This window comes from Pogona vitticeps, chromosome 3 (genome assembly GCF_051106095.1).
Source record: "Pogona vitticeps strain Pit_001003342236 chromosome 3, PviZW2.1, whole genome shotgun sequence".
NCBI lineage: Eukaryota > Metazoa > Chordata > Lepidosauria > Squamata > Agamidae > Pogona > Pogona vitticeps.
This window is the reverse complement of record NC_135785.1, coordinates 232986003-233010831: the sequence shown is the minus strand read 5'-3', so window position 1 is coordinate 233010831 and position 24829 is coordinate 232986003. Positions and strand designations below refer to the sequence as shown.

Below are 24829 nucleotides of genomic sequence, written 5' to 3'. Positions count from 1 at the left end.
CTGAGCAGAGATAAGTGTGTTTGAAGCTGGCTCCCCATTGGGTTGCAATTAGCATGCAGACCTCCAGGAGGAAATTAGAAAACAGCCTTTATCTAGCTATCAGTCTAGCTCTTTGGCCAGGAATATGGAAGCAAACTATATTTACTGCACTTCTTTTTACTTGTTTTTAGCAAAATCAATTTTTCCACTCTGACTGTTTAGGGATGCAGGTTGTTTGGGAGGAAACCACTTAAAGGGCTCACAAGATAGCTTTGAAGTTGATTATGGGAAACTGGTTTAGATCCTTAGGTGTCTCATCTTTGAATAACACAAACAATCTGCTCACTGATGAGGATGGTGAGGAATTTCCTGGCACTTTAAAGAGTCTTTGTATTAGCAAGAACAGTGTTTTACCATCCTTTTTGCATAATATTGTCTCTGCATATAGAAAACTGCACAATTTATGCAATAACAGGATTATACAAATTGCCAAAAACTAGGACAGCTGTTACTTCTTGCAAGAATTTGAAGCACGGGATGGGTTTTTTGCATCTTTCTTAACAATCAGATAGCACTGCATTTATTTTTCATTGGGAAAGGAGATTAGAGATGTTTTATGCAAATTACAGAAATCTGTTGAGGGCAAACCTTATGTTTCATTCTCAGTTGGAGGCAAAGAATCTCCAGTGGTTCTAAAATTCTTTATGAAAGTTTTCTTGTGTTGACTCATTCAAATCAATGGGGCCTACTGTTAAATTAATGCATTTAGGATTGCATTGCTACAACATCCTGACCATATTTATTAATTTGTTTATTCAAGGTATTTCCATATGGCTTTTTATAATATTTATCTCAGATGGGTTTATAATGCAAATAAAATCAAAAATAAAATTAAGCTATATGTTCAATCAATTAAAGTGAAGAAATAAATAGCACATAATCCATAAATGAAAACTATATATCCAGTGCTGAGAAATACTAAGTATCCTTTCCATGCTCAAAATATGACATCCTTTCAATGTTTAAATTAATAAATTGCCTTATAAAGAAAATAAAGGCAGCTTAAACTGATCCCCAAATGATAATATACAATGAGCTCCAGGCTGCTAAGAGACAAATCTCATAAGTAGCCACACCATCCTTTTTTTTAACCCCTGCATGTGAGCAACCTTAGTAAAGGTAAAAGTAAAGGTAAAGGTAAAGGTTCCCCTTGACAATTTTTGTCCAGTCGTGTTCGACTCTAGGGGGCGGTGCTCATCTCCGTTTCCAAGCCATAGAGCCAGCGTTTTGTCTGAAGACAATCTTCCGTGGTCACATGGCCAGTGCAACTTAGACACGGAACGCTGTTACCTTCCCACCAAGGTGGTCCCTATTTATCTACTTGCATTTGCATGCTTTCGAACCGCTAGGTTGGCGGGAGCTGGGACAAGCGACGGGATCTTACGACTGCTGGTCTTCTGACCCTGCAGCACAGGCTTCTGCGGTTTAGCCCGCAGCGCAACCATGTCCCTCCACGTCCCTTAGTAGGCAGGCATATTGTGAAAAACAGAAGTGTCCTTGTTTTTTTGATAATTACACATGAACCAGGTAATTTTTGTATACTGCACTGGTTGATAAGGAGAATGCTAGTGATACTGTGTCTTATGTAGAGATGCATAATTAGAGAAAGGGCCCAAAAAGGAACATTATGAATTCCATGAGAAAAGCACAACATTGCAGACACCCACTTGCAAAATGTCCTAAACATACTGGACAGTTTCTACTTAGCTTCTGCTGTGCATAAAATCTCATCAGTTTACTGATGTGTGATCAAGCCATTTGTTCAAGTGTTATCACTGGGCAAGCAATCATGTCAAAAATATGCCCTTTTCTTACACAAAAGCAATGCCCCCACAAGTCCTGAATAAATACTTAGGTGGGATTTTCTGCTCAATGAAAGCTCAATAGGATTCCAGGTAGATATGACAAGCAAAGAAACTGATACACTAAGAAACTGATATTTAACCCCAAAGAACCCATCTTTGGGATCAAATACAGTAATGCAGTCCATGAGAGGGAGGTTGTGTTTGTACAATATGCCTAATTAGTAATCAAAGCAATAAATTTCCCTGGTATCAAAAATAAATAGAGAGGAACAAGGGGGGGTTGCCAACAAGCATGAAAATTTCTCTGGACTCCATTAAGTTCAAAATTCACATGGAAGATGATTGCAATAATTTAAAATGTAGATACATGTGTAGCCACTGCTATATCTAGCTTGTGAAAAACGAATATTACAGCATGTAACTGAATTGCACATTATAGTTAATCCTTCCATTACTGTCACAGGAAAGGGGACCAATGTTTGCTCAATATAAATCTCTTCATGGATCTCTGGATTAAAGCATACGAAATAGGAATAAGCACTAAATTTGCTCAGTGCGATACCTGCTACCTAGTGCTTTTCTGTGCTCAATTATATGAGCCACATTGCCCAGATTTCTCCATACAATATTTTATATTATGAGTGACAAACTCCCCTTAGGCAATTCTGTACGCACAAGTAATAATCCAGTTTGTTGAATTTTGTCTCTTCAGCACTATCCTGTTTTGAATAAAACAGAACATTTTAAGCATTTTAAAAAACATCCATGAAAATTGGTTTCCCTACTGAACTGTCAAGGGAGTGGAGAAGTTATTCATGGATTCCTGGGATATAAAGGCTTCTAAAAAGACCTGCCAAACCAAACTGAGCTCTCACTGGAAGCTGAAACAACTAAATGGAGGTTATCGTCATTTGGACTTTTCATAAAAAAGCAGGATTAAGACAATAATCCTAGGGGGAAAAATGAAGGCATTAGGGAAATGTGGAAGATCTGACATTAGATGGATTGACTCATTGCAGGAACCTTTACTTTGCAAGATCTGGACAGAGCTGCTCAGGAAAGGACTTTGGGAGGTGATTCGTTCATAGAGACACCAGACAATATACTGTATAACAAAAGCAAAAAGAGATGGCAGTGTAGAAGAAAGTGACAGCCTTTTTAAACAGAAAGGGGTAAAAACTCCCATATTATTTTTGAAGAAGTCCAGATCTAGGCTTCAGTTCTGTCTGGGAGTGAATTGGACCCAAATCTGAGATTTGCATAGGATTGCTCTATTTATACATGGGGCTAAACCTTCCTAAATATTGAAGTATACATATATAGATTATTATAATATTTCAGTCATATGGTAGCTCAGCATGAAACAGTCTTCAGTAGCTTGTGTGTATAAATTATCATTTGCAGCACAGCTTCAAGAGTTACTTTTAAGATGAATGAGTATGACATATTGAAGCTATCCATAACTGAGCAAGAGCCAGCTGGGGTTCTGGGATCCTGTGCAAGAGACATAGCTGCTCATTTGTGCTTGATGTCTCTAAAATGTAAATAATTTCTTTTGAATAGTTCCTTCTTGTTTCAAGTCCTACCACGAGATCTGTTCCTCTCTGAGGTGCTATACATCCTGAAACATCTCCTTTGGCTTCTCTTTTGTTCTCCGATATCCCATCCCCATTCCCTGTCCACTTCTTGTCCACCTAAGCAGAATATAAGGTACTTTGGACACCAACTGTACATACTATCATAGAATAATGAAGTTGGAAGGGGCCTATAAAACCATAGAATCCAACTCCCTACTCAGTGCAGAAACCTAATTCAAAGCAGATCTGACTGATGGTTGTCCAATTTTCTCTTGAATGCCTCCAGCACTCACCATCTCCCAAGGTAATTGGTTCCACTGCCATACTGCACTAACAGTTAAGGCATTTTTCCTGATAGTCAGGAATATCTAATATAGGAGGTATAAGTCAAAAGATAGGAATTGTATAGTTTAAGATGTTACTAGGGGAAAATGTAGGAAATACTTCAAGGCTGATTCACATTTTTTTAATCTGTTATCCATATGATGTAAAAGCAAATGAGAATCAGCCTGGAGTCCTCACCCCATCTATAGTCTTTGCCTCCACCTCTGGTGCTTCTACTTTTTTTTTTTAAATGATCTATTTATATCATTTAAGAGTGTGTGATTGGTTGAACAGATGGGGAAAAAGTGTGTGCTGTTGGTGGGCATATCTATCATTCTATGACCATTTTTATTTTACTGTATTTATACTACAGTACTCACTTGGCTTGAACTTGCTGCAGAACAATGGCTTTGAATGCTGACAGCAGACTTACTGGTGACATTGACCAGAAAACCCAGTGACAGAGTTTATGTGCTCTCCCACTTCCTTCAGCAAGGTAACTCATCTTGCATGGTTTTAGAGAACACGTGGTTTTCCTCATGCTTTTCCTTCCTTCCTTCCTTCCTTCCTTCCTTCCTTCCTTCCTTCCTTCCTTCCTTCCTTCCTTCCTTCCTTCCTTCCTTCCTTCCTTCCTTCCTTCCTTCCTTCCTTTCCTTCCTTCCTTCCTTCCTTCCTTCCTTCCTTCCTTCCTTCCTTCCTTCCTCCCTCCCTCCCTCCCTCCCTCCCTTCCTTCCTTCCTTCCTTCCTTCCTTGGGAAGAAAAATGGAGATCCAGTCCAGATCTATGCACATAATGCTATTTCTTTATTTAAACACCAGTTTGGTGTCACTACTGTTGCACTACGTTACCTAGACACCAAAAAGGAAGGAAGCAATGGATAATGAGATGAGCAAAGAGAGGAGAAAATCACCACAAGATGTTGTCTACAAATTAAGTTATTCTTCTTTAGCTGTACCTCCTGAGAGTCTGCAGAACAGCTACCTTAACTGGCTGCCAATTTTATAGAATTCAATGATCAAAGCATCTCAGTGGACAGAGCAGTCTTTTCTCCTGAAGATATCTGAAAATACGATTTTTAAAAAGTTGCTTGTGAGCATCATATTGGGATCCTAATTTAAAGCAATCAATAAACAGGTTAATTAACAAAAACTAGGAGACAGAAGAGAAAATATCTTAGAAACTATTAGTATAATAAAGAAGAAAGAAAATTCAAAGGAGAAGATACTAACTGAAAATACTAAATTATATTGATTACTGCTGTCATTTGAAAGACTGAACAATTTCTTCATCCTGTCCCTTCTTACATATCATAGTTCATGAAACAAAGGACAAAGAATGGGAGGAGGTAAAGGATTTATCCACTGTCAATGTCTCCGATGAGATCATGTCCTTGGATTAGAAGAGTGAGGCAATAAGTGTAGCAAAAATTCACTCCAGATGAACACCACTGCAAAAATAAAGTAGGCTGACCTGCATTTACTATGTGTAATAACAGCCAGTAGCCAAGTATGACTTGGAAATTAGCCAGCTAGTGGTTCTGGCTCTTAGCCAATTGGATTTATTAATTTATTGGCAGCCTCCCATTACCAATAACACTGCCAGCATTCACTCGGAGAAATTATGATATCATTTTTTTAAAGCAAGAGTTTAACTTTTCTGTGACATTTGAAGCTTCTACAAAAACTCAGGTCCCACTGTTCACACCTTATATGCTTTAAGAGATAGCTATCTGGTAAAAGATGCAAAGTGCTTTCTTCCCTCATCTAGATTAATGTAGGATACATTCAACAAGGGAACTCCCAGATAAATACAAAAAGGAACAGAAGAAAGAAGAAAGAAGGAGCTGGATTGTGCTTTACAAAAGGGCAAGCCCAAAATCTTCATATTTTAAAGGATAATTTAGAATTTTTACTTGTGCTTCATTTATCAATGCATTTATTCATTCCATTTACCTCCTAACCTTTCTCTAATGGACTCAAGGCAATGCATGTTGTTTTTGCACTTCTTTTTACTCATAACAGCTTTGTGACTGGCCCAACGTCATGCAAGGAGTTCCATGGCCAAGTGGGGTTTTGAACCTTGATCTCCTGAATCCTAGTCCAAGACTCTAATTGCTACATCATTCTTCAAAACATCTCACAATTAACATAGCCAACAATTTACTGAGACGTTAGCTTTCAACAGCTGCACAAGATGGAACTTCAGTGTCTTAAAAGCAGTGTTGCAAGGAGGTTACCATTTATGGGGCAGAAATAAATACAATCTGATTGATCAGCAGAAATGGAAAAAGAAGTGGAGTAGTAAAGGCAGGACTGAGATGGGAATCTGTAGTCCACTGAGAAAGAGGATGTCTGTCCAACACTGTTACACCACATCTAGGACTTGCAAGGTCAATGCAGTAGGAGTTTTTCATTAACAGAGATTATGATGCCATCTGTCACTCCCTCAGGCTCGTCTCCTCCGTCTGATCTTAGCTGGGTTGGGGAGGTGTATTTCTCAGCAATAAGAGCTATCCCTCTTCTAAAGCAAAGTGAACCTAATACAAAGGAAGATGCAGAGGTAGGTCAACACAGGAGCCTTAGACATTTTTCTTCACTAAGATACTTATGGGGAATCAGTAAATGATCACTTATATGTCAAAATATATCGCCATGGTGCTTTCAGCAGAGGAAGATAAACTTTATAGAGTGGCTATGAAAAGGTGAAGAGTACCAAGTCTATGCTCTAACAACCAATGCTGGAAAATATCATAGAAAGCTTTTATGCAAGCGTCCAAGACATAATTGATCACACACCAAAAAAAGACATGATTATAATCATAGGTGACTGGAATGCAAAGGTAGGGAACAAAGCACAACGAAATGTTGTTGGAAAATTTGGCCTAGGGGGCAGAAATGAATCAGGAGAATGACTCATAGAGTTCTACAAAGCCAACAAAATGTTTATTGCAAATAGATGCTTCAAACAACCAAACAGATGGTTATACATGTGGGTATCACCAGATGGTCAATACAGAAATCAAGTAGACCACATAATTGGAAGCAAGAGATGGACAAGCTATATTCTCTCTGCCAAGTAGGACCAGGAGTGGAAAGCTGTGCTTATCATGAAAGTGAAAGAAGAAAGTGTCAAAGCAGGACTCCAGTTGAAGACTTGGAAAACAAAATCATGGCTATAGAAGAACTATACAACTTTAATGCTGACAACGAATTAATGGAAACTGTTAAGATTTTGTAGACATTGGTTCAATCATCAATCCAAATGAGGACTGCAGCCAAGAAATCAGAAGACTGACTCAGAAGAACAGCAATGAAGGAATTAGATAAGATAATCAAGTGTAATGATGTGTCACTGGAGACCAAAGCCAAGATTGTTCACACTCTTGTTTTCCCAGTTACTACATATGGATATGAAAGCTGGACAGTAAAGAAAGCTGATAAGAAAAAAATATCGATTCATTTGAAATATGGTGTTGGAGGAGAGCTTTGCAGATACCATGGCCTTCTAGAAAGATAAACAAGTAGGACCAAAAGTAAATCCAGCCTGAACTTTTGCCAGAGGCAAAAATGATGAAACTGAGGCTATTCTACTGTGGACACATCCTGAGGCTAGATTCTCTAGCAAAGGTTATATTGAAAAATAATACTAAGAAAGGTTGAAGGCAGCAGGAAAAGAGGAAGACCAATGAATTGATGTCAACGGCCCCACCCACATGGGAGGTCATACACTGGACCTGTTTTTTTCCATCAACTGGAGTGAGTGTGGTCTGATGGTGATTGACCTTGTGTCGGTCCCCTTGCCATGGTCAGATCACCATCTAATAAAATGTAACCTTGTAATGGCCCTCCTCCCTCGCATGGAGCAGGGACCTATTGCTATGGTCTGCCCTCGAAGGCTACTGGATCCTGTTGGATCCTGTTGGACCTGGCTGGCGCTCCTGTTGAGGCTCTGGTTGACAGCTGGTCTACCGCTGCCACTAGGGCTATAGACACGATCGCGCCTAAACGCCCACTCCTGCGTAGAGCTCGGCCAGCACCCTGGTTTAACCAGGACCTTCGAGCGATGAAGTGATTTAGGACACTGGTTCTTAACCTTAGGTTACTCAGGAGTTTTGGACTGCAACTCCCAGAAGCCTTCACCACCAACTGTGCTGGCTGGGGTTTCTGGGAGTTGCAGTTCAAAAACATCTGAGTAACAAAGGTTAAGAACCACTGATTTAGGAGAAGGCTACAGTGTAGGTGGAGGAAGAACCCAATGGATTATAATTGGATAGCTGTTAGGGTCACAACTAACCTTTACCTGTCTAAGGTAAAGGCTGCTTGTCGAACTTACTTCGCTAACCAGATAAGCGAAGCATCCACCCAGCAGGCGGAGTTATTCCGTATAGTGCGCGACCTATCCGGAATTGGTCTGAGTGATGGGCCTCCCCCTAGTTTTACACCGGACAAATTTGCAGCATTTTTTAAATCTAAAGTGGAGGCCATCCGCCGGGAGCTCTCTCCTTTTTTAAATACAGCGAGTCGAGCAGAGATGTCCAGCGCTCTGTCTTGCCCGGTCATCCTTGATCGATTCCAGCCTGTGACGCCAGATTCTGTGGACAGAGTGCTTGATCGCTGTCGTGCCTCCTCCTCCTCCCTAGACCCTTGCCCGGCCTGGCTAATCAAAGTAGCCAGGCCCATAACAACAGAATGGGCCACAGTGATTAATGGGTCTTTCCTGGAGGGCAGGGTTCCTCCTGCCCTCAAGGAGGCACTCAATATGCCCATAAGAAATAAACCGAACTTGGCGGTGGAAAAAATTGGCAATTATAGGCCCGTCACCAATGCTTCTTTCATTAGCAAAGTGGTGGAGAGGGTGGTGGCTGACCAGCTTCAGGCTCTCTTGGAGGAAACAGATGCCCTGGATCCATTTCAGTCAGGCTTCAGGCTGCGCCACAGTACGGAGACAGCATTGGTCGCCCTGTACAATGACCTCTTGAGGGAGGCTGACAGGGGTAAAACATCTCTGTTGGTCCTCCTCGACATCTTGGCAGCATTTGATACCGTCGACCACGGTATCCTCCTGGGGAGGCTCTCCGAGTTGGGAATTGGTGGCCTGGCACTTGCCTGGCTCTGTTCCTTCTTGGGGGACCGTCCCCAGAGAGTACAGCTTGGGGAGAGTGTATCGGCCCCATGGAGTCTCAATTGTGGAGTTCCACAGGGGTCGATTATCTCCCCAATGCTATTTAACATCTATATGAGGCCGCTGGGTGGGGTCATCGGGGGTGTGGGGCATCGTGTCATCAGTACGCTGATGACACACAGCTCTACATCTCCTTTCTTCCAACTGCAGGTAATGCCGTTCTGTCCCTTCAGCGCTGCCTGGGGGCTGTACTGCAATGGATGCAGGAAAATGGGCTGAGGTTGAATCTGGACAAGACGGAGGTTCTGAGGGTGGGTGCTCCCACTGTTGGTGGTTTGGGTGACTCCCTCTCATTTGGGGGGGCGTCCCTTGCCGCAAAGAGTGGGGTACCCAGTCTGGGAATCCATATGGACCCGGCGCTCACCATGGAGACTCAGGTGGCGTCCGTGGTCCGCCCCACCTTTTTCCACCTTTGGTGAATAGCCCGGCTATGGCCCTATCTCGATGTGGGGGCACTCACTACCTTGGTTCATGCATTTGTAATCTCGAGATTAGACCACTGTAACGCGCTCTACGTGGGGCTCCCTTTGAAGTTGACGCGGAAACTTCACATGGTGCAGAATGCGGTGGCCAGACTCTTCAGCGGAGTAAGAAAACACCACCATATTTCTCCCTTTCTGGCCACGCTGCATTGGCTGCACATTCGATTCCATGTTGACTTTAAATTTCTGATGCTTACGTACAAAGCTCTAAACGGTTTAGGGCCTCGATACCTGGCGGAACGCTTACTCCGACCTAGATCTACCCGTGTCACACGTGCGAGTCAGGAGGTGAGGCTGAGGAGCCTGACGCCGAGGGAGGCCTGGAAGGAAAAAACAAGAAATTGGACCTTCTCGGCGGTGGCTCCTCGCCTCTGGAACCATCTGCCTCCGGAGATTCGTGCGGCTCCCTCGCTGGGTACTTTTAAAAATCAGTTAAAAACTTGGATGTTTAGGCAGGCTCCCCCCCCCAGTTAATTCCCGATTTTCTTCCCCCTTATTTCTCTTTTCTTTTATTTTTTTATTTGACTTATATGCTTTCCATTTTGCTGAATTGTGTAAATGTGTTATAAAATTTTATATTTGTGTGGTAAACTTCATGTTGTAAGCCACCTAGAGTGGTTGAAATAACGAGATAGGTGGGGTATAAATAAATAAATAAATAAATAAATAAATAAATAAATAAATAAATAAATAAATAAATAAATAAATAAATAAAAAAAGGAAACCACAGGCTTGAATTTACAAGAGCTGAGCAGGGTTCTTGAGGACAGGACATTTTGGAGATTGCTCATTCATAGGGTTGCTATAAGTTGGAAGCAACTTGGCGGCAAGCAACAACAACAAACTGACAACAGTGAACCTAATCTACAAGATGGGACAGCTGGCAGACTTCCATCTTTGAAAGTATAGCAACTGTTTAGCCTTCCTTCCCATTTTAATTCAGAGCATGAAGCAGAGAGTTAGGAAAGCTCAGCTGATTAAGTGGCTAGGTTTGAAATGCTGAGAAATCTTATGAATGGGAAGCTGATATTCATTCTTCTGTTTTTTACCCACCTCTCATTCACAAAAGGCCCACATGATAGAATTCCCAGCAGGAACAGAAACTATTTAATTCCTGTCCCTGTTTCCTAATTTTGTGAAATATTCAGGCCATGTTGGTTTAGAACCAATTAAGCTAGGCAAACATCAGTTTCCTGCTCAGCTTCATTCTAAGCAGAAATCATTTTTTCACTAATAGCTCAATCATGTTAATCATTTCCTCATTGTTATTATTAAGTATATTGTTATTCAGTATATCAGTCCTACTCATTTTTATGTCGGCTTTCCCTGGTTTTGCTACTCTTAACCAGAAGAAGAAACATATTTCTCTGTTTGTTTTTCAGTGCTTTCAATGAGAACATTTTATAAGTATTCAATTTAGGGATGGACAAATTTGTCAGTCTTTTTTTTAATCATCTCAGTTTTGCCATGTTTTGCCAAGTTCATGTCACCCTGTTTTATATAATTTTGTACATTTTGTATACATCTATCTTTTCATGCACATTTTTGTACACAAGTCTACATAATATATGCATTTTTGCAGGTGTTTCTGCATCTTGTGATGCAGTGGTTAAACTGCAGTACTGCAGTAAAGACTCTGCTCACAACCTAAGTTTAATCCTGATTGGCTCAAGTAGCCAGCTCGAGGTTTACTCAGCTCATCCTTCTGAGGTTTTTAAGTGGAGTACCCACCTTGCTGGGGGATGGGCAATGTGTAGCCTGCTTACTTAAATTGTAAATCACTTAAAGAGTGCTTTAAGCACTATGGGGCAGTATAAAAGCATCACACACTGTTTTTTCCAATAACATGCATTTTGTAATGATTTCCAATAATGCACATTATTTTTACTTTTATATATGTATTTTTGTACAGATTTTTGACTGAAGAGCTTTGCTGCAGAATTTGTAAGGATGGGTATATTAAGAGATGCCAGCATTTTGGTTTAAGTATTTGTTTTGAGAATGTGAACCAGGTAGGTTCATATTGAAATGCAAACCAAATGAATTTCTCCTCTACCCCAATTCCATTCCATCTTTCATAGTCTAATCTTTCATAGTCTAGTCTAAATTTGTGTATATTTTAAATTGTTTTTATCTTCTATGTTGTGAGCCGCCCAGAGTAGACTATGTCTAGATGGGCGGCATATAAATGCAATATCAATCAATCAATCAATCAATCAATCAATCAATCAATCAATCAATCAATCAATCAATCAATCAATCAATCAATCAATCAATCAATCAATCAATAATCTTGATATGCTGAATCAATTACATAAGCTGGAGCACGATCTCCTAACTGACATGTACTGTTGAAAAAATCTGCAGCACCAGAGAGATTGTCAAATAGTAAATGGAGTTGTAAACATTCCTTTTGAGTTGCTTTTGCTCTCTCAGAATCCTTCAGATTGTTTCTGTAGAAACTCCATCTTCTCTCATCTCATATTAAGCCAATTATTTTGGCTTACTATGAGTTCTCTCCAATAATACAGCTCGGTTATTGAGCTGCTGGACTTCAGTTTGTATTTCTTGTTTTGTTGTTTCTACCTACTAACTGTCTGCTAAATAAAGCTAATTTGGGAAGAAGAAACACTTCAGTGACTTAAATTACTCTGTGATTTTTACCCAATTGGCAATATTACACAAGATATTTACAACTGACATACATATGGTGTATCACAATTGGTATGCTTCCATGTGATGCCACTGAAATTGCTGTGTGACACATCTCTTTCCATCTATTTGTTAATTCAGGAAACAATGACATATCAAAATCAAGCATAATTTGTGCTACTTGAGGGTGGGCCATCTCCGCCCACTGTCTCTTTGAAGGCCATATTCCACAGTCCATTTACTCAAGCACAATACCACTGAGTTTAATGGGCCTATTCTGAACTCAATGAGCCTTGCAACCTTTTTCATCATGTTAACGGAGTAAAAAAGCCTCAAGCGTCTTCTCCACCATCCTCTCTACCACCTTGGTAAAAACAAGGAAAAATTGCACCTTCTGCTCGAAGAAATTATTATTATTATTATTTTGTGATCAAGAATATAAACGTTATGCATGCAACCTACATATGTCCTTGCTTAATTCAGTTTGTGCCACTTGATGTCTTAGATTACTGCTTTCATCTTAAAGGAGACACTGCTTTCTCCTGAGATTTACAGACCCATTTGGCAGAAACTGATTGAAAATCATCTCTGGCCCATCTCCATCCCATGAAGTCATTTGGAATTAAGCCCAAAGAAAGCACGATCCAAGGAGAATAAATATGTTTCAGCTTGGCTGCTCTTCCCACCTGATACTCCAAATACTCTACTCTTTGACTATTATTGCCAATATCGTATAGATAGTATGATAGTAGTGGCAATAAGAACACTGAGTGACTGGCAATGTTCTATCGTACAAGACTGGGACACATGCCAATCAACACCAACAGAGATGGACTCTGAAACCTACATATCATCATCATCTTAGAACTGGAGAGCTGAAAGGTACCCTATGGATTATCAAGCCAGCCCCTGCCAAGGAGGCACAGTGGAGAACTGAACTCCCAAATTCTGGCTCTGCAGACAGATACCTGAACCACTGAGCTATCTAGCAGATCATCTCTGACTCGAATCTGCCGCCCTTATTTTGAAACTTCCTTCTAACCAAGGAATCTGACACACACATATGGCCATGATTTGGGGCACTTTTATGTTTTTTTTCTGCACTCTCTTATGCCCAGTCTGATTAACACCTGTATAAAAAGAAAAGCTAACTAAAGTTTGTGATTTTTTAATTATTATTATTTTTTTGGTGGTCTACTAAAGGTACCACCCGCCCTTGCATTTAGATTGTGTACAATGAATAAACAACTTTAAAAAAAACTTCCTGGTTTCTTTTTTGTTGCTGTAATTCAAGTTTTCTTCTTCTCCACTTAAGAGTATACTTAGATATTCAAAAATCAGTTAAGAGATTTATCTTCTCCAATTTTTATTACAGAGAAATAAAATTGTGCCTAGGCAAAGGCTGCAACTATTATTCATTTATTATTCATTTATTTAAAATATTTTTATCCCACCTTTCTCCTTAAAAAGAACCCATCATTAAAAATAAATTAAATATTTAAAAACTAAAAACAGTAGGTATATAAATATTTTTAAAGAATTCAGCAATATTATATTGAAAACGGTCATAAAATCAATACTTAAACACATTTAAAACAACATAGCACAACAATCCATTAAAAAAAACCCACTCAGACCACCAGTTATTAAGGAAAAGCCTGCCTGAAGAGAATGGTCTTTGCCTGCTTCTGGAAGGAAAGCAAAGTTGGGGCCAATTTAGCTTCCCATGGGAGGGAGTTCCAGAGCCTGGGAGCAGCAATAGCAAAGGCCCTCTCTCATGTCCCCACCAAGTGCACCTGTGAGGATGGCAGGACCAAGAGAAAGGCCTCTTCTGATGATCTTAAAGCCCAGTCAGGCTCATAGAGGGAAATGTGGTCTTAGATCAATGGTCCCAACCTTGGGCCTCCAGATGTTCTTGGACTTCAACTCCCAGAAATACTGGCCACAGAAGGTGGTGGTGAAGGCTTCTGGGAGGTGTAGTCCAAGAACATCTGGAGGCCCAAGGTTGGGGACCACTGTTTTAGATAGCTTAGACCCAAACACTAGCACTTTAAGTGATAGCAGAGTTTAAGTCTATGGTGTTTACCTGCCCCAATGTTCAGATTTACTTTCAAGTTTACCACTTTAGTTCCAGGTTTTAAAAGACCAAATTATTTTATCCTAATCCACTGTCCTTTTGCCATAAACTCACAACTGACATTAATACCACAATTTTATCACTATTCATGGTACAACATATCATTTCAACAGTTGTGATCACACAATTCTCTTGGGCAGGAAAGGCCAACTTTTATATTTTCTAGAGCTGCTCCAGAATATAGTCAGTGGGCCGCATATGTATTTTGACACCCAGCACAACTTTGCTATGGGTAGAAAACACCAACACTGAATTAACTACTAGCCAGGGCATTGTGTACACATAGAGAAGCAATTTTATTGCAAGGTCTGAAGTGTATCATTCAAAATTGTTAAAAATACTTGTTTTTTCTCGATATACATGAATCCCCCTTAGAAAGTTTGCAGGAGAAAAGAGCAGAAAGAAATCCCTTCTTTGCTCACAAGGATGAGGAATTACAACATTTTGCCACTTGCGTGCATGAATAGTGAGAAATTTCAGTGAATGATATTTGGCACACACAAAATGCCCTTTTGGCAGAAAATGTGCCATTTTGCACAAAATTATGCAATTTAGGTAGTTTGTTGATAATTTCAGCTTTGTGTAAAAAACAGACACAAATGGTTTGTTTTTATGTTTTTTAATAATAGGGCTGTGCTTCTGTGCTTGATGAATATGTACTTTTTTTGCCCCAAAGGTAAAGCATGCTAGAGATATTTCATATAAACTTTATTTGGGAAGCTCTTTCACTTCCTCTTAGTTGGAGGCAAGAAATCTCACACAGCTTTCTTGTCAAGTATCTCACTGCAGAATTTAGTAAATAATCTTTCCATCATTGAAACTTGCCCAAAGAGTACCCAATCATTCATTCCTACTATGGAATCTTCTTGCCCAGTTACTACATCTGTTCTCATTTTCCATTTAGGGTAAATGGTTGCCTGATCTGTTGACCCTCAAAGTTACTCCTACACATTAAATAGACATAGCACAGGGTTACTTTACTTGTGCTTATATCTCACAACTCCAGATTCATTATTAGAAAGCTTTTCTTATAACTATTGTTACCATACCTGTCTTCTCTTCGGTTTGGCTACTCTCTGCTGTCTCTGTTTGGGGTTGCGCTGTTGCCTTGGCAGTAGCATCCTCTGCAGCAGTAGGGGTAACGGCAGTGGTGGCTGTGGCAGGCACATCGGCTTGTTTAGGTTCATCCTTGACTGGGGCTTCATCGGCCTTCAAGGATGGTGAATTATCAGTGGAAGCTTTAGTGGCACTTTCCGTTTCGGTGGCTGCAGGAGCAGGCTTCTCCTCTGATGGAGCAACAGGAGTAGTGGCCTTTGGAACAGGTTGTTCTGAACCAGTGTCAGCTGTGCCCTCCCCCTGCTTCTCATCTGCTGGGGTGCTTTCCCCTTTACTGCCATCTGCAGGCAAGGCATTCTCAGTAGCTTCTGTAATTCCGGCTTTGCCATCAGCCAGACCATTGGCAAGGACTTCCTCCTTCTTCTCACCAGCTTCAACATCAGTAGTTTGGGCATCTCCTTTCTTCTCCCCCTTGAGCTTTTTCCTTGTTATGTGTCCACGGAAGCTAGCCTGAATTTTGATGGCTGCCTTATGAGCTTTCTCTTCCGGTTTGATGCCATCTTGTTCAATCTTTTGGTCAATGTCATCATTTTTTTCAACCTGTCGAGGGGGGGGGGAAGACAGGGAAAATTAACTAAAAATGTCCCCAGCTAACACATCTATTGAATGTTCATTATGCTATTTTGGTAAGCATGTTACAGAAGACACACAATCAGTGTAATAAACATAAACAATTTCCATAGGCTTTATTTTCCTTGTTGTACTTAGTGCAATGATTAATGTGTATTAGTATGCAAACATCATTCTGGCTAATGCACAAGTAAAGAACCAAAGATCTATCCAGCCTATATTTGATAAACCAAGTCAATAACACAGATACAAATGTATTACATATTATGGAAGGCATAAAATCTGTTATCTCCAAACACTGGTGCATCATTAAAAATAGCATTTCCATTATCAGCTATTGTTCCAAAATTATGCCCTGTGCTCACACCACCAGTCTGTGCAGCCTATGCTCTGTAACATTCATAGAGCCATCTGAAACTGGTCAAAGCAGTCTCTCAGTAGCTCTTACGACCTAAAGGTATGCAATGTCTCTTTTCTTCCTTGCTTGGCATGAGCCAATGGCAATGAGGACTTGTATTCAGGTCTTAAGGCTTCAGAGAACCAAATTATCTGCATAGGATGTGCAGGGAAAATATAACATGCTTGCCAAAACTCTGTACCTCTGTACCTCATGCCTTAAACATATATACACCATGGATGTATACCTCATGCCTTAAACATATATACACCATATATACATCTGCACCAACTAAGCATGCAGGCAGTCCTCAGCTTTGATACCTTTGGATTTCAGAAGCTGGGTATTTCATATGCTGAAAACTGAAGAGAAATATTCCCCTAAAATCCAGATGAAATTTAGTTAGGAAAGTCACAAGTACACTGAGAATCTGGTATCATCTTGACTGTTCATAACTCTTCCGCAAAGGGAAAGAGTCACATCTTATTCCCTATCATATTAGCACAGAAAAGTAGGATGCCACCAATAATTTTTAAAGTTGCAACGCTGTCTATACTCACCTGGGACTGAATTCCTATGGATTTCAGTGGGACTTAGAGTAGACATATATAGGTTTGTAATACTGACCTCCTAAAGATAGATGTGTTGCTACAACCCATATCAGAATCCTATACGCATTTACTTAGAAACAAGTCCCACTGAATGAAATGGAACATACTTTGTAGTAAACATGAAGCCAACCAAGAACATGCCTCTCTCATATCTCTACAACATCTGTACCAGATATCAGGGATTTTCAAGATATAATCAAGTCATAGATACAATAGATAGATACAATAGATAGAGAGAGAGAGAGAGAGAGAGAGAGAGAGAATGTTAGTGTTCATTCCTGCAGTTTGGATTAAAGAGTATGCCACTCATATCAAACTGCTGTTTCTTATACATGATTGCTAAGGAATTAAGTACCACTGAATTTAGTAACATTCACTCCCTATTAATCAGGCATAGGATCAAGCTTCTTCACTTTTTAGGCAAATTTGCAGGGTTTTCTCTACATTATAACTAGAGATGGGGATAGTCATATTTGTAATCAAATATAAATATCCCCATCCAAGCTGCACCCAAAGCCCCCGGGACCAGTTGGTCACTCATGTGTCTCGGCACAGTGAAGTCCTTCTCTTCCCAATTGACAGGAAGAGCAGATGTCTTGTTTACAAGAGCAGATCTTCGTTTACAAATATGAATATCCCCATCTCTAATTATAACTATACTTTAATAGTGTTGACATCTTATTTCTTAAAACTGGGAGTTTTTTCATAAGACTACTTCAAAGGTGTTGCATTTTAAAGCTATTTATTCATAGATTTCAGCCTATGGCCTAAATTTTAATGTCAACTTTGAGAATAAGTGGCATTGAACTCAGCAGGGGAACTTACTTTTTTGTAAAAATGTTTACAATTGCATTGCATGAATACACATATTTTATGCAAGTTTTATGAATCCCCAAAACAATGAGTTTTGTTTGTTGAAAAAACAAGCAAAGCAAAAGTAAACTGTTCTTTTTCAAGCACAATAAGTTGCTAGGAAATGAATAGCATCCGTATTCCTCATTTCTACTTAGTTATTAAAGTCTAAGAGCTTATATAGGGAAAATATTGCTAAGATTATTATATGAATAAACTGATTATGTCACCTTCTCTCATCAAAATTATGATGTATCCTATAGATCACCCATTCTCAAATAAAGGCTATATGTTCCTCTGGGGACCCCTGGCACATTTGAAAGGGGCCACAGACTGGAAAGAATTCTTCCCACACTACCTTATAAGGTTCGTTATGGGATTTATATAATCTTATTTAGCCCATATTTCTTTCATATTGTGTTTATGGCTGTGGCCAAAAAAGGTTGAGAAGCTGCTATAGACGAAACACATAGCAGGCATAAGTAATACGATTTGGGGCTCTATTTCTAAATTTCCACGTAGATGTTTAAATTAGCATATACAAATAATAATTCAGATCTCTCCTTAATTTTGTCTTCTTTTTGGCTTTGGATAAGTAATCACCCCACCCTCATACCTCTGCTACATATAATTGACTATCAGTTCTAAGTTCCTTGTTTAATTTCCTTCTACTTCTGAGACGTATCCCTTAACACTTTTCAGTTACGTTCACTCAAACAAACAGATTCAATGTGTGTATGCTACATGTTATAAAGTGATGCTATATTTCTTTGGAGATCAAGATTCTTCACTTTTTAGGCAAACTGAAGATTCAAGAGGCCTGACTAGTTATGTTGTCCACTTGATCTCATGTCCAAGTTGCATTGTTTGCTGAAAAGAGATAGTCTGGTAACATCTCAAATTAATGCAGTGTGCTGGATTCCAAAAAAGGTAAATGAAAGTACAACTACCTGGAACAATGTATGGAACACATCTTGTGGAAGCATACTACTGATTTACAGTTCATTTCCAGGCAAAATTTATGCTAGTTCATCCCTAAAAATCCCAGTGCCATTAGACCACATTGCGCAATAACCTCCCACAGGTGCATGAAGAAATACTTGAAAGGCTGTCATACAGACAAGGGGCAGGATCTCTTCTCAATCATACCAGAGTGCAGGGCACAAAACAATAGGCTCATAAGAACACAAGAAGAGCCCTGCTGGATCAGGCCAAGAGCCCATTTAGTCCAGCTTCCTATATCTCACACTGGCCCCACATGCCCCTGGGAGTACATAAGACAACTAGATACCTCTCTCCTGAGACCCCTCCCCTGCATCTGGCATTTCGAAGTACCTTCCTTTTAGGACTGGAGATTATAAGGCTCAAGTTATAGGAAGCCAGATTTTCATTGAATATCAGGAAAAACATCCTAACTGTTAGAGCAGTATGACAGTGGAATCAATTGCCTCCGGAGGTGGTGAGTGCTCAAACACTGGATGCATTGAAGAGAAATTTAGACTACCATCTGGCAGATACTCTTTGATTTGCATTCCTGCATTGAGCAAGGGCTTGGACTCAATGGCCTTATACAGGGGTGGGCAATTAATTTCTATTGGGGGGCCACATGAAAAATCTGAACTGTGTTCGGGGGCAGAACCAACTTTAAGGTAAAGGTAAAGGTTCCCCTTGACAATTTTTGTCCAGTCGTGTTCGACTCTAGGGGGCGGTGCTCATCCCCGTTTCCAAGCCATAGAGCCAGCGTTTTGTCCAAAGACAATCTTCCATGGTCACATGGCCAGTGCAACTTAGACACGGAACGCTGTTACCTTTCCACCAAGGTGGTCCCTATTTATCTACTTGCATTTGCATGCTTTCAAACCGCTAGGTTGGCGAGAGCTGGGACAAGCAACGGGCGCTCACTCCGTCGCGTGGATTCGATCTTACGACTGCTGGTCTTCTGACCCTGCAGCACAGGCTTCTGCGGTTTAGCCCACAGCGCCACCATGTCCCAACTTTACTTTACTTTACCAACTTTACTTAAAAATAAAATGAAACAGTGATGTTATGATTGTTTTTATTTTAAGCTTGTTAATCTTCACAAATACTAAAGAGGTTTTTTGTGGTATGTTAAAGATAAGCAACTGATCAACTTTAGACAAAAGCTATAAATGGTTTTGATGTTTAAAACTGTCCACGGGCCAGACAGGAGCAACTCGCGGGCTGCATGTGGCCCTCAGGCCGCACTTTGCCCAGGTCTGCATTATAGGCTCCTTCCAACTTCATTATTTTATTATTTTACCTGCAGTACTTGTTCCAAGTCCTATTCCTTTTGATATGAGATGCATGGCATCTTTGATAGTGGCACGTTCTGGGAATTACCTCTTCTAAAAGTTCCACCTGGTACAATCCTTTTTTCTCTTTTTTTTTTTACGTCAGGTGAAACCTTTTTTACTCACTCAAATATTTTAAACATCTGATGAGATGAAACATGGCGTTTTATCTTATTTTATTGCTTTGGCGTGTCCTGTTTTACTGTGCTTTTCATGATTTGTTGCTGTAAACAATTTTATTGTAAGTTGCTTTCACAGCATGGCTGAAAAGTGACCATAAATATGCTAGATACATTATATTGCCTGAATATATTTCTCCTTGTCATTAGACATTGCTATCTTTGATTAGATATCTTTAGCAACCACAAGATTTATTTATCAAAGATGTTTCTTTAAATTTAAATGATCTATACTAAATGCTTATGGCAAATGTCCAGGACAAAAACTAAGGCATCTTCAAGCTCTGATGTGATTTAAGTGTGCCTTGGTCAGGGCTTAAAGGCCAGAGAAGTTCTGTTCTGGCTTTTACAAATGAACAAATGTCATATTTTCCTTTTTGATCTGATGTCTTTGATCTCTCAGCAATCCACCAAGCCTTGAACAGAGCATATTGACGAGAGTATGCTTTTCTATTGTAACACAATCTGGTAATTAGCAAAGAACATGTAGCAGAGCAAGCCCTGGATGTGCCAAGCAAGGGTCACAGCTGTATGCAATCAGTCTTTAGCTCTATACCTCACATTTCCAGTATTAAGGATTTAGGAACAGCAGATGGGAAGAACTTTCTGCCTGGGACTCTGGAGACAATGTGAATCGATAAGATTGGGTTGGAGGAAGAAATAATGTGACCTGGTTTGAGGTAGGTTTTAATGTTACCTGATCAGGAAAGGCTGTCCAGGTAGAGGATTACAAATTTTGCTCGTGACTGGCCTGACTTACTACCAGTTACAAACTTAGTGGACCAAGGGAGAACTGTGTATGTAGAGTAGCTTGGTTTCAGTAAGCTTTTCAACAAGGTCCCCCAGGATATTCTTTCAGGCAGTCTAGTACAACATGGACTAGACGGTACTACTGCCAGGTATATTTTCAGCTGGTGAAAACTAATGAAACCAATCTCACCACTGGTGAGTGTCCTGCGCCTGATGTTTCTCAGGATCTTTATATATGACTTGAGTGAAAGAGTATAGAGTGGATGGATGCGCATCAAATTTGTACATTTTGCACAAAACTAATCAGAGTAGCCAATACCTCAAGGACAAAATCAGAATTCAAGTTTAATAGGTCAGAGAACAGGACCAAGATGAACAAAATGGAACATATTTTCATTTTGTAAAGTACTAAGGTTCCCTTTGTAAAGGGAAAAAATTAAATTTTGCATTTAGACTAGAAAAAAAACAGATGCACAAATAGACAACAAATGACATCTGGCTTGATAGAACTACACCTAGAAAAGATTCAGGAACCTTAATAGACCACAAGCTGAACATAAGTCAACAGTGTGTTTCTGAATCAACAGAAATATAGTATCCAAATCAAGGAACATATTGTACCACCTTTTTTTTAATTTTAGCAGACTTTACATAGAATATGGTTTCCAGTTCTGGGCACTCCAGTTTAAGAAAGATATTGACAAGCTGGAGTATGTTTGAAGGCAATGAGAGTACAAAGGATCTGGTAATCAAGCCCTTTGAGCAACAGATGAAGAGGTGGAAACTTTTAGCCTGGAGAAGACTGAAAGGCAATATGATACCCATCTTCAAATATCAGAAGGGCTGTCATATGGAAAATGAAACAAGTTTGTTTTCTGCCGGTCCAGAAGATAGAACCTGCACAAAGGGATTCAAATGAAAAGAGATTTCAACAGAATATTTGGAAGAGCATCCTGAGAATTAAGACCTATTGAACAATGGAATGGACTAGTGTGGAAGTTGGTGGACTTTCCTTCATTGAAGGTTTTTAAAAACATCTATCAGCAATCCTCTAGCAGTCAATTCCTGCTTTGATGGGAGCTGAACCAGATGATACTTGGGGTTACATTCTGTACACTTCTATGATTCTAGGAGTTAACACAACATTTGAAACAGTGGCTGATTGTTAAAGGGGTTGATAAGCTACAGCAGCTGCAACTTAGCCACCACTTCAGAACAAGAAATAATTTGGGAGGCATGCTTTTATACCAGCAAGGATAGAAAGGATTAGAAAATAATGTAGATGCAAGGGTGCCATATGTAAAAATTGGAGATAAACACCCTATTAAAACATCATAAAACACTAAATGCCATAAAACTATTTCAACTGCTGAAAATACAATATTATAAAATGCATAGGCAAATAAAAAAATGTTTAACTTGGAGAGAAAATGAATGCAAGTTAGTACCTGTTATTCTCCCCTCAAGAAGGCACAACCATGAGGAAACTATTTTATGTGGAATCCACATAAATCCACCTTCTGTAGATGGAACATGGAGAAAGACATCTCACTTTTTTCAGGTAAGGGGCACTCCTTCTGATACTTGATCCCAAAGCCATTTAGGCCTTAAAAAGTAATCATCAGCATCTTGAATTCCTTCAGAACTTTTGTAGCACATTTCCATCTAAAATTGTTCTACTGGCCACATTTTTACACACTGAAGCTTCAAAAAAATTTCAAGGACAGCCTTGAAATATAAGGCAGTACAGTAACTCAATCCAGAGATTTCTACACCACAGACCATCATTGCCATATGGCATCCATAGCTTGAACTACCATTTACCAAAAATGGTAAAATGTAGTCTAAGCTACAAATGCTACATGGGCTTTTCATCCAGTGCATATTCAATACCAGTGAATATCAATGTTTTTCCAGGCCTTCAAGCAGGAAAATATATCTCAGGATGAGCAATATTTGAGGAAGAAAGAGATCTCAGTGTATCACCATATTACCTTGTTAGAAGGTTTTACCAGATTTTGGGTTCCTTTACCTAACTATTTCAACCATCAGCTGACCCAAAATCAGCCCCACCTCTGTGACATCACATGCCCCTTTCTCCCCATCCTCAGGTTTTGTTCTGAAATCTTAGGAGATTGGATGCAGCTGACCTGGCAATTCTAGCTTCTAATGGTAATATTGAATAGAAATTCAGCCGGCACACCTCCTGCCAGGTACATATAACTCCATGCAGAAGACATAAAACACCAGCCCTGTGGAAACAGAAACTATCAGCAACCCTTGGTACCTCACATTCTTGAGCATTTTATTGATTCTCTGTTACAACAGCCATATAATACTTCCACAACCTAATCTAGCATCAAAGAAAGAAAAAACTGAATGTCAGTTTGACTACTAAGTCATTCAGAAATCCTTGGATGCCTCCACCAATGGCTCTGTTTATCTGTTAACAGAAACCAGAACATTTACCATTTTAGAAATAAAACTTCCAAAATCCTACAGTAAGCATGGGCTCTTAGAGGCTTGAGCAGTAACATAGAACCTTGCAGGATGCCAAATGCCACAAGATCAAACAGAAGTCTCCTCTTTCTGAAACTGACCCTGTAGCTAAGAGTTGAACCAAGCAATATGGTCTGTACTCAGACTATTGGTGGTCAACAACTGTCTAGTGCTGATCTGCTCATGCCCTGCCTCCAGTGCCACCATACCACTTTTCCTGGCAAAGGCACAAGAATCTTTTCCCCTTAGCCATCACTCAGTTGGTAACAGCCAGAGCGTGGGAGAGTTACTGTAATCCCTGGCATCCTGCAAGCAGCTTGGTCAATGAACATGGTGGCTGGGGGATTCATGGAGCAGAACCCCAAAATGATAACTTTCCAATTCCCAGTGGTAGTTAATTTCTACTGGCTCATATTACAAGATGAAATCATTGCATCTAACTAGATTCCTATCAATATGATTATTCGTTCCTCCTTATCACAAAAATGTATGCTACTTTTTACTGTGTGATATTGGAGGAAGGCAAGAAGAGGGGTGAAGAGTGGTCCTCTCCAAAACCTTCAGAGGTCAGAGAATCCATATCATTTCATGAAAATGCAATATATACTTTTTTCTGTGCTATGAAATTTGAGGGTAGCAAAAGGAAAAAGAGCTGTTTCTGTTTTTCTCAACTACCTTATTAGCTTCAATCTAGCAGGGAATCTCCTTTACGGATTACTGCCTTATTGTGGCGAAGGGGCTTGAGTAATTCAGAGAAGCTATGGGCTATGTCATGCAGGGACACCCAAGACGAACAGGTCATAGTGGAGAGTTCTGACTAAACGTGATCCATCTGGAGAAGGAACTGGCAAGCCACTCCAGTATCTTTGCCAAGAAACCTCATGAACAGAAACCAAAGGCTAAAAGATATGACGCTGGAAGATGAGCCCCTCAGGTTGGAAGGCATCCAACATGCTACTGAGGAAGAGTGGAGGACAAGTACAAGTAGCTCCAGAGCCAATTAAGTGGTTGGGCCAAAGCTGAAAGGACACTCAGCTGTGGACATGCCTGGAAATGAAAGGAAAGTCTGATGCTGCAAAGAAAAATACTGCATAGGAACCTGGAATGTAAGAACCTAGGTAAGTGTGAAGGCAAGAGGATGACAGAGGATGGGATGGTTGTACAGTGTCATCAAAGCTACCAACATGAATTTGACCCAACTCTGGAAGGCCGTGGAAGACAGAAGGGCCTGACATGTTCTGGTCCATGGGGTCACGAAGAGTTGGACATGACTAAACGACTAAACAACAACAAAGGAGGGAAAAACCATTGCTGTGTTTTGCCTTTTTTGGTATAAAGTCAAACTG

General features: G+C 40.0%; 1 protein-coding gene across 1 annotated transcript in view; it reads right to left on the bottom strand.

Moving 5' to 3' along the window:
• The window catches only part of GAP43 (growth associated protein 43), a 79137-nt gene that overhangs the window by 26327 nt on the left and 27981 nt on the right, over positions 1-24829 (bottom strand). The window contains exon 2 of the mRNA XM_020804384.3: positions 15247-15853. Coding sequence (XP_020660043.1) covers positions 15247-15853 — 607 coding nt within the window. The remainder of the gene's footprint in view (positions 1-15246; positions 15854-24829) is intronic.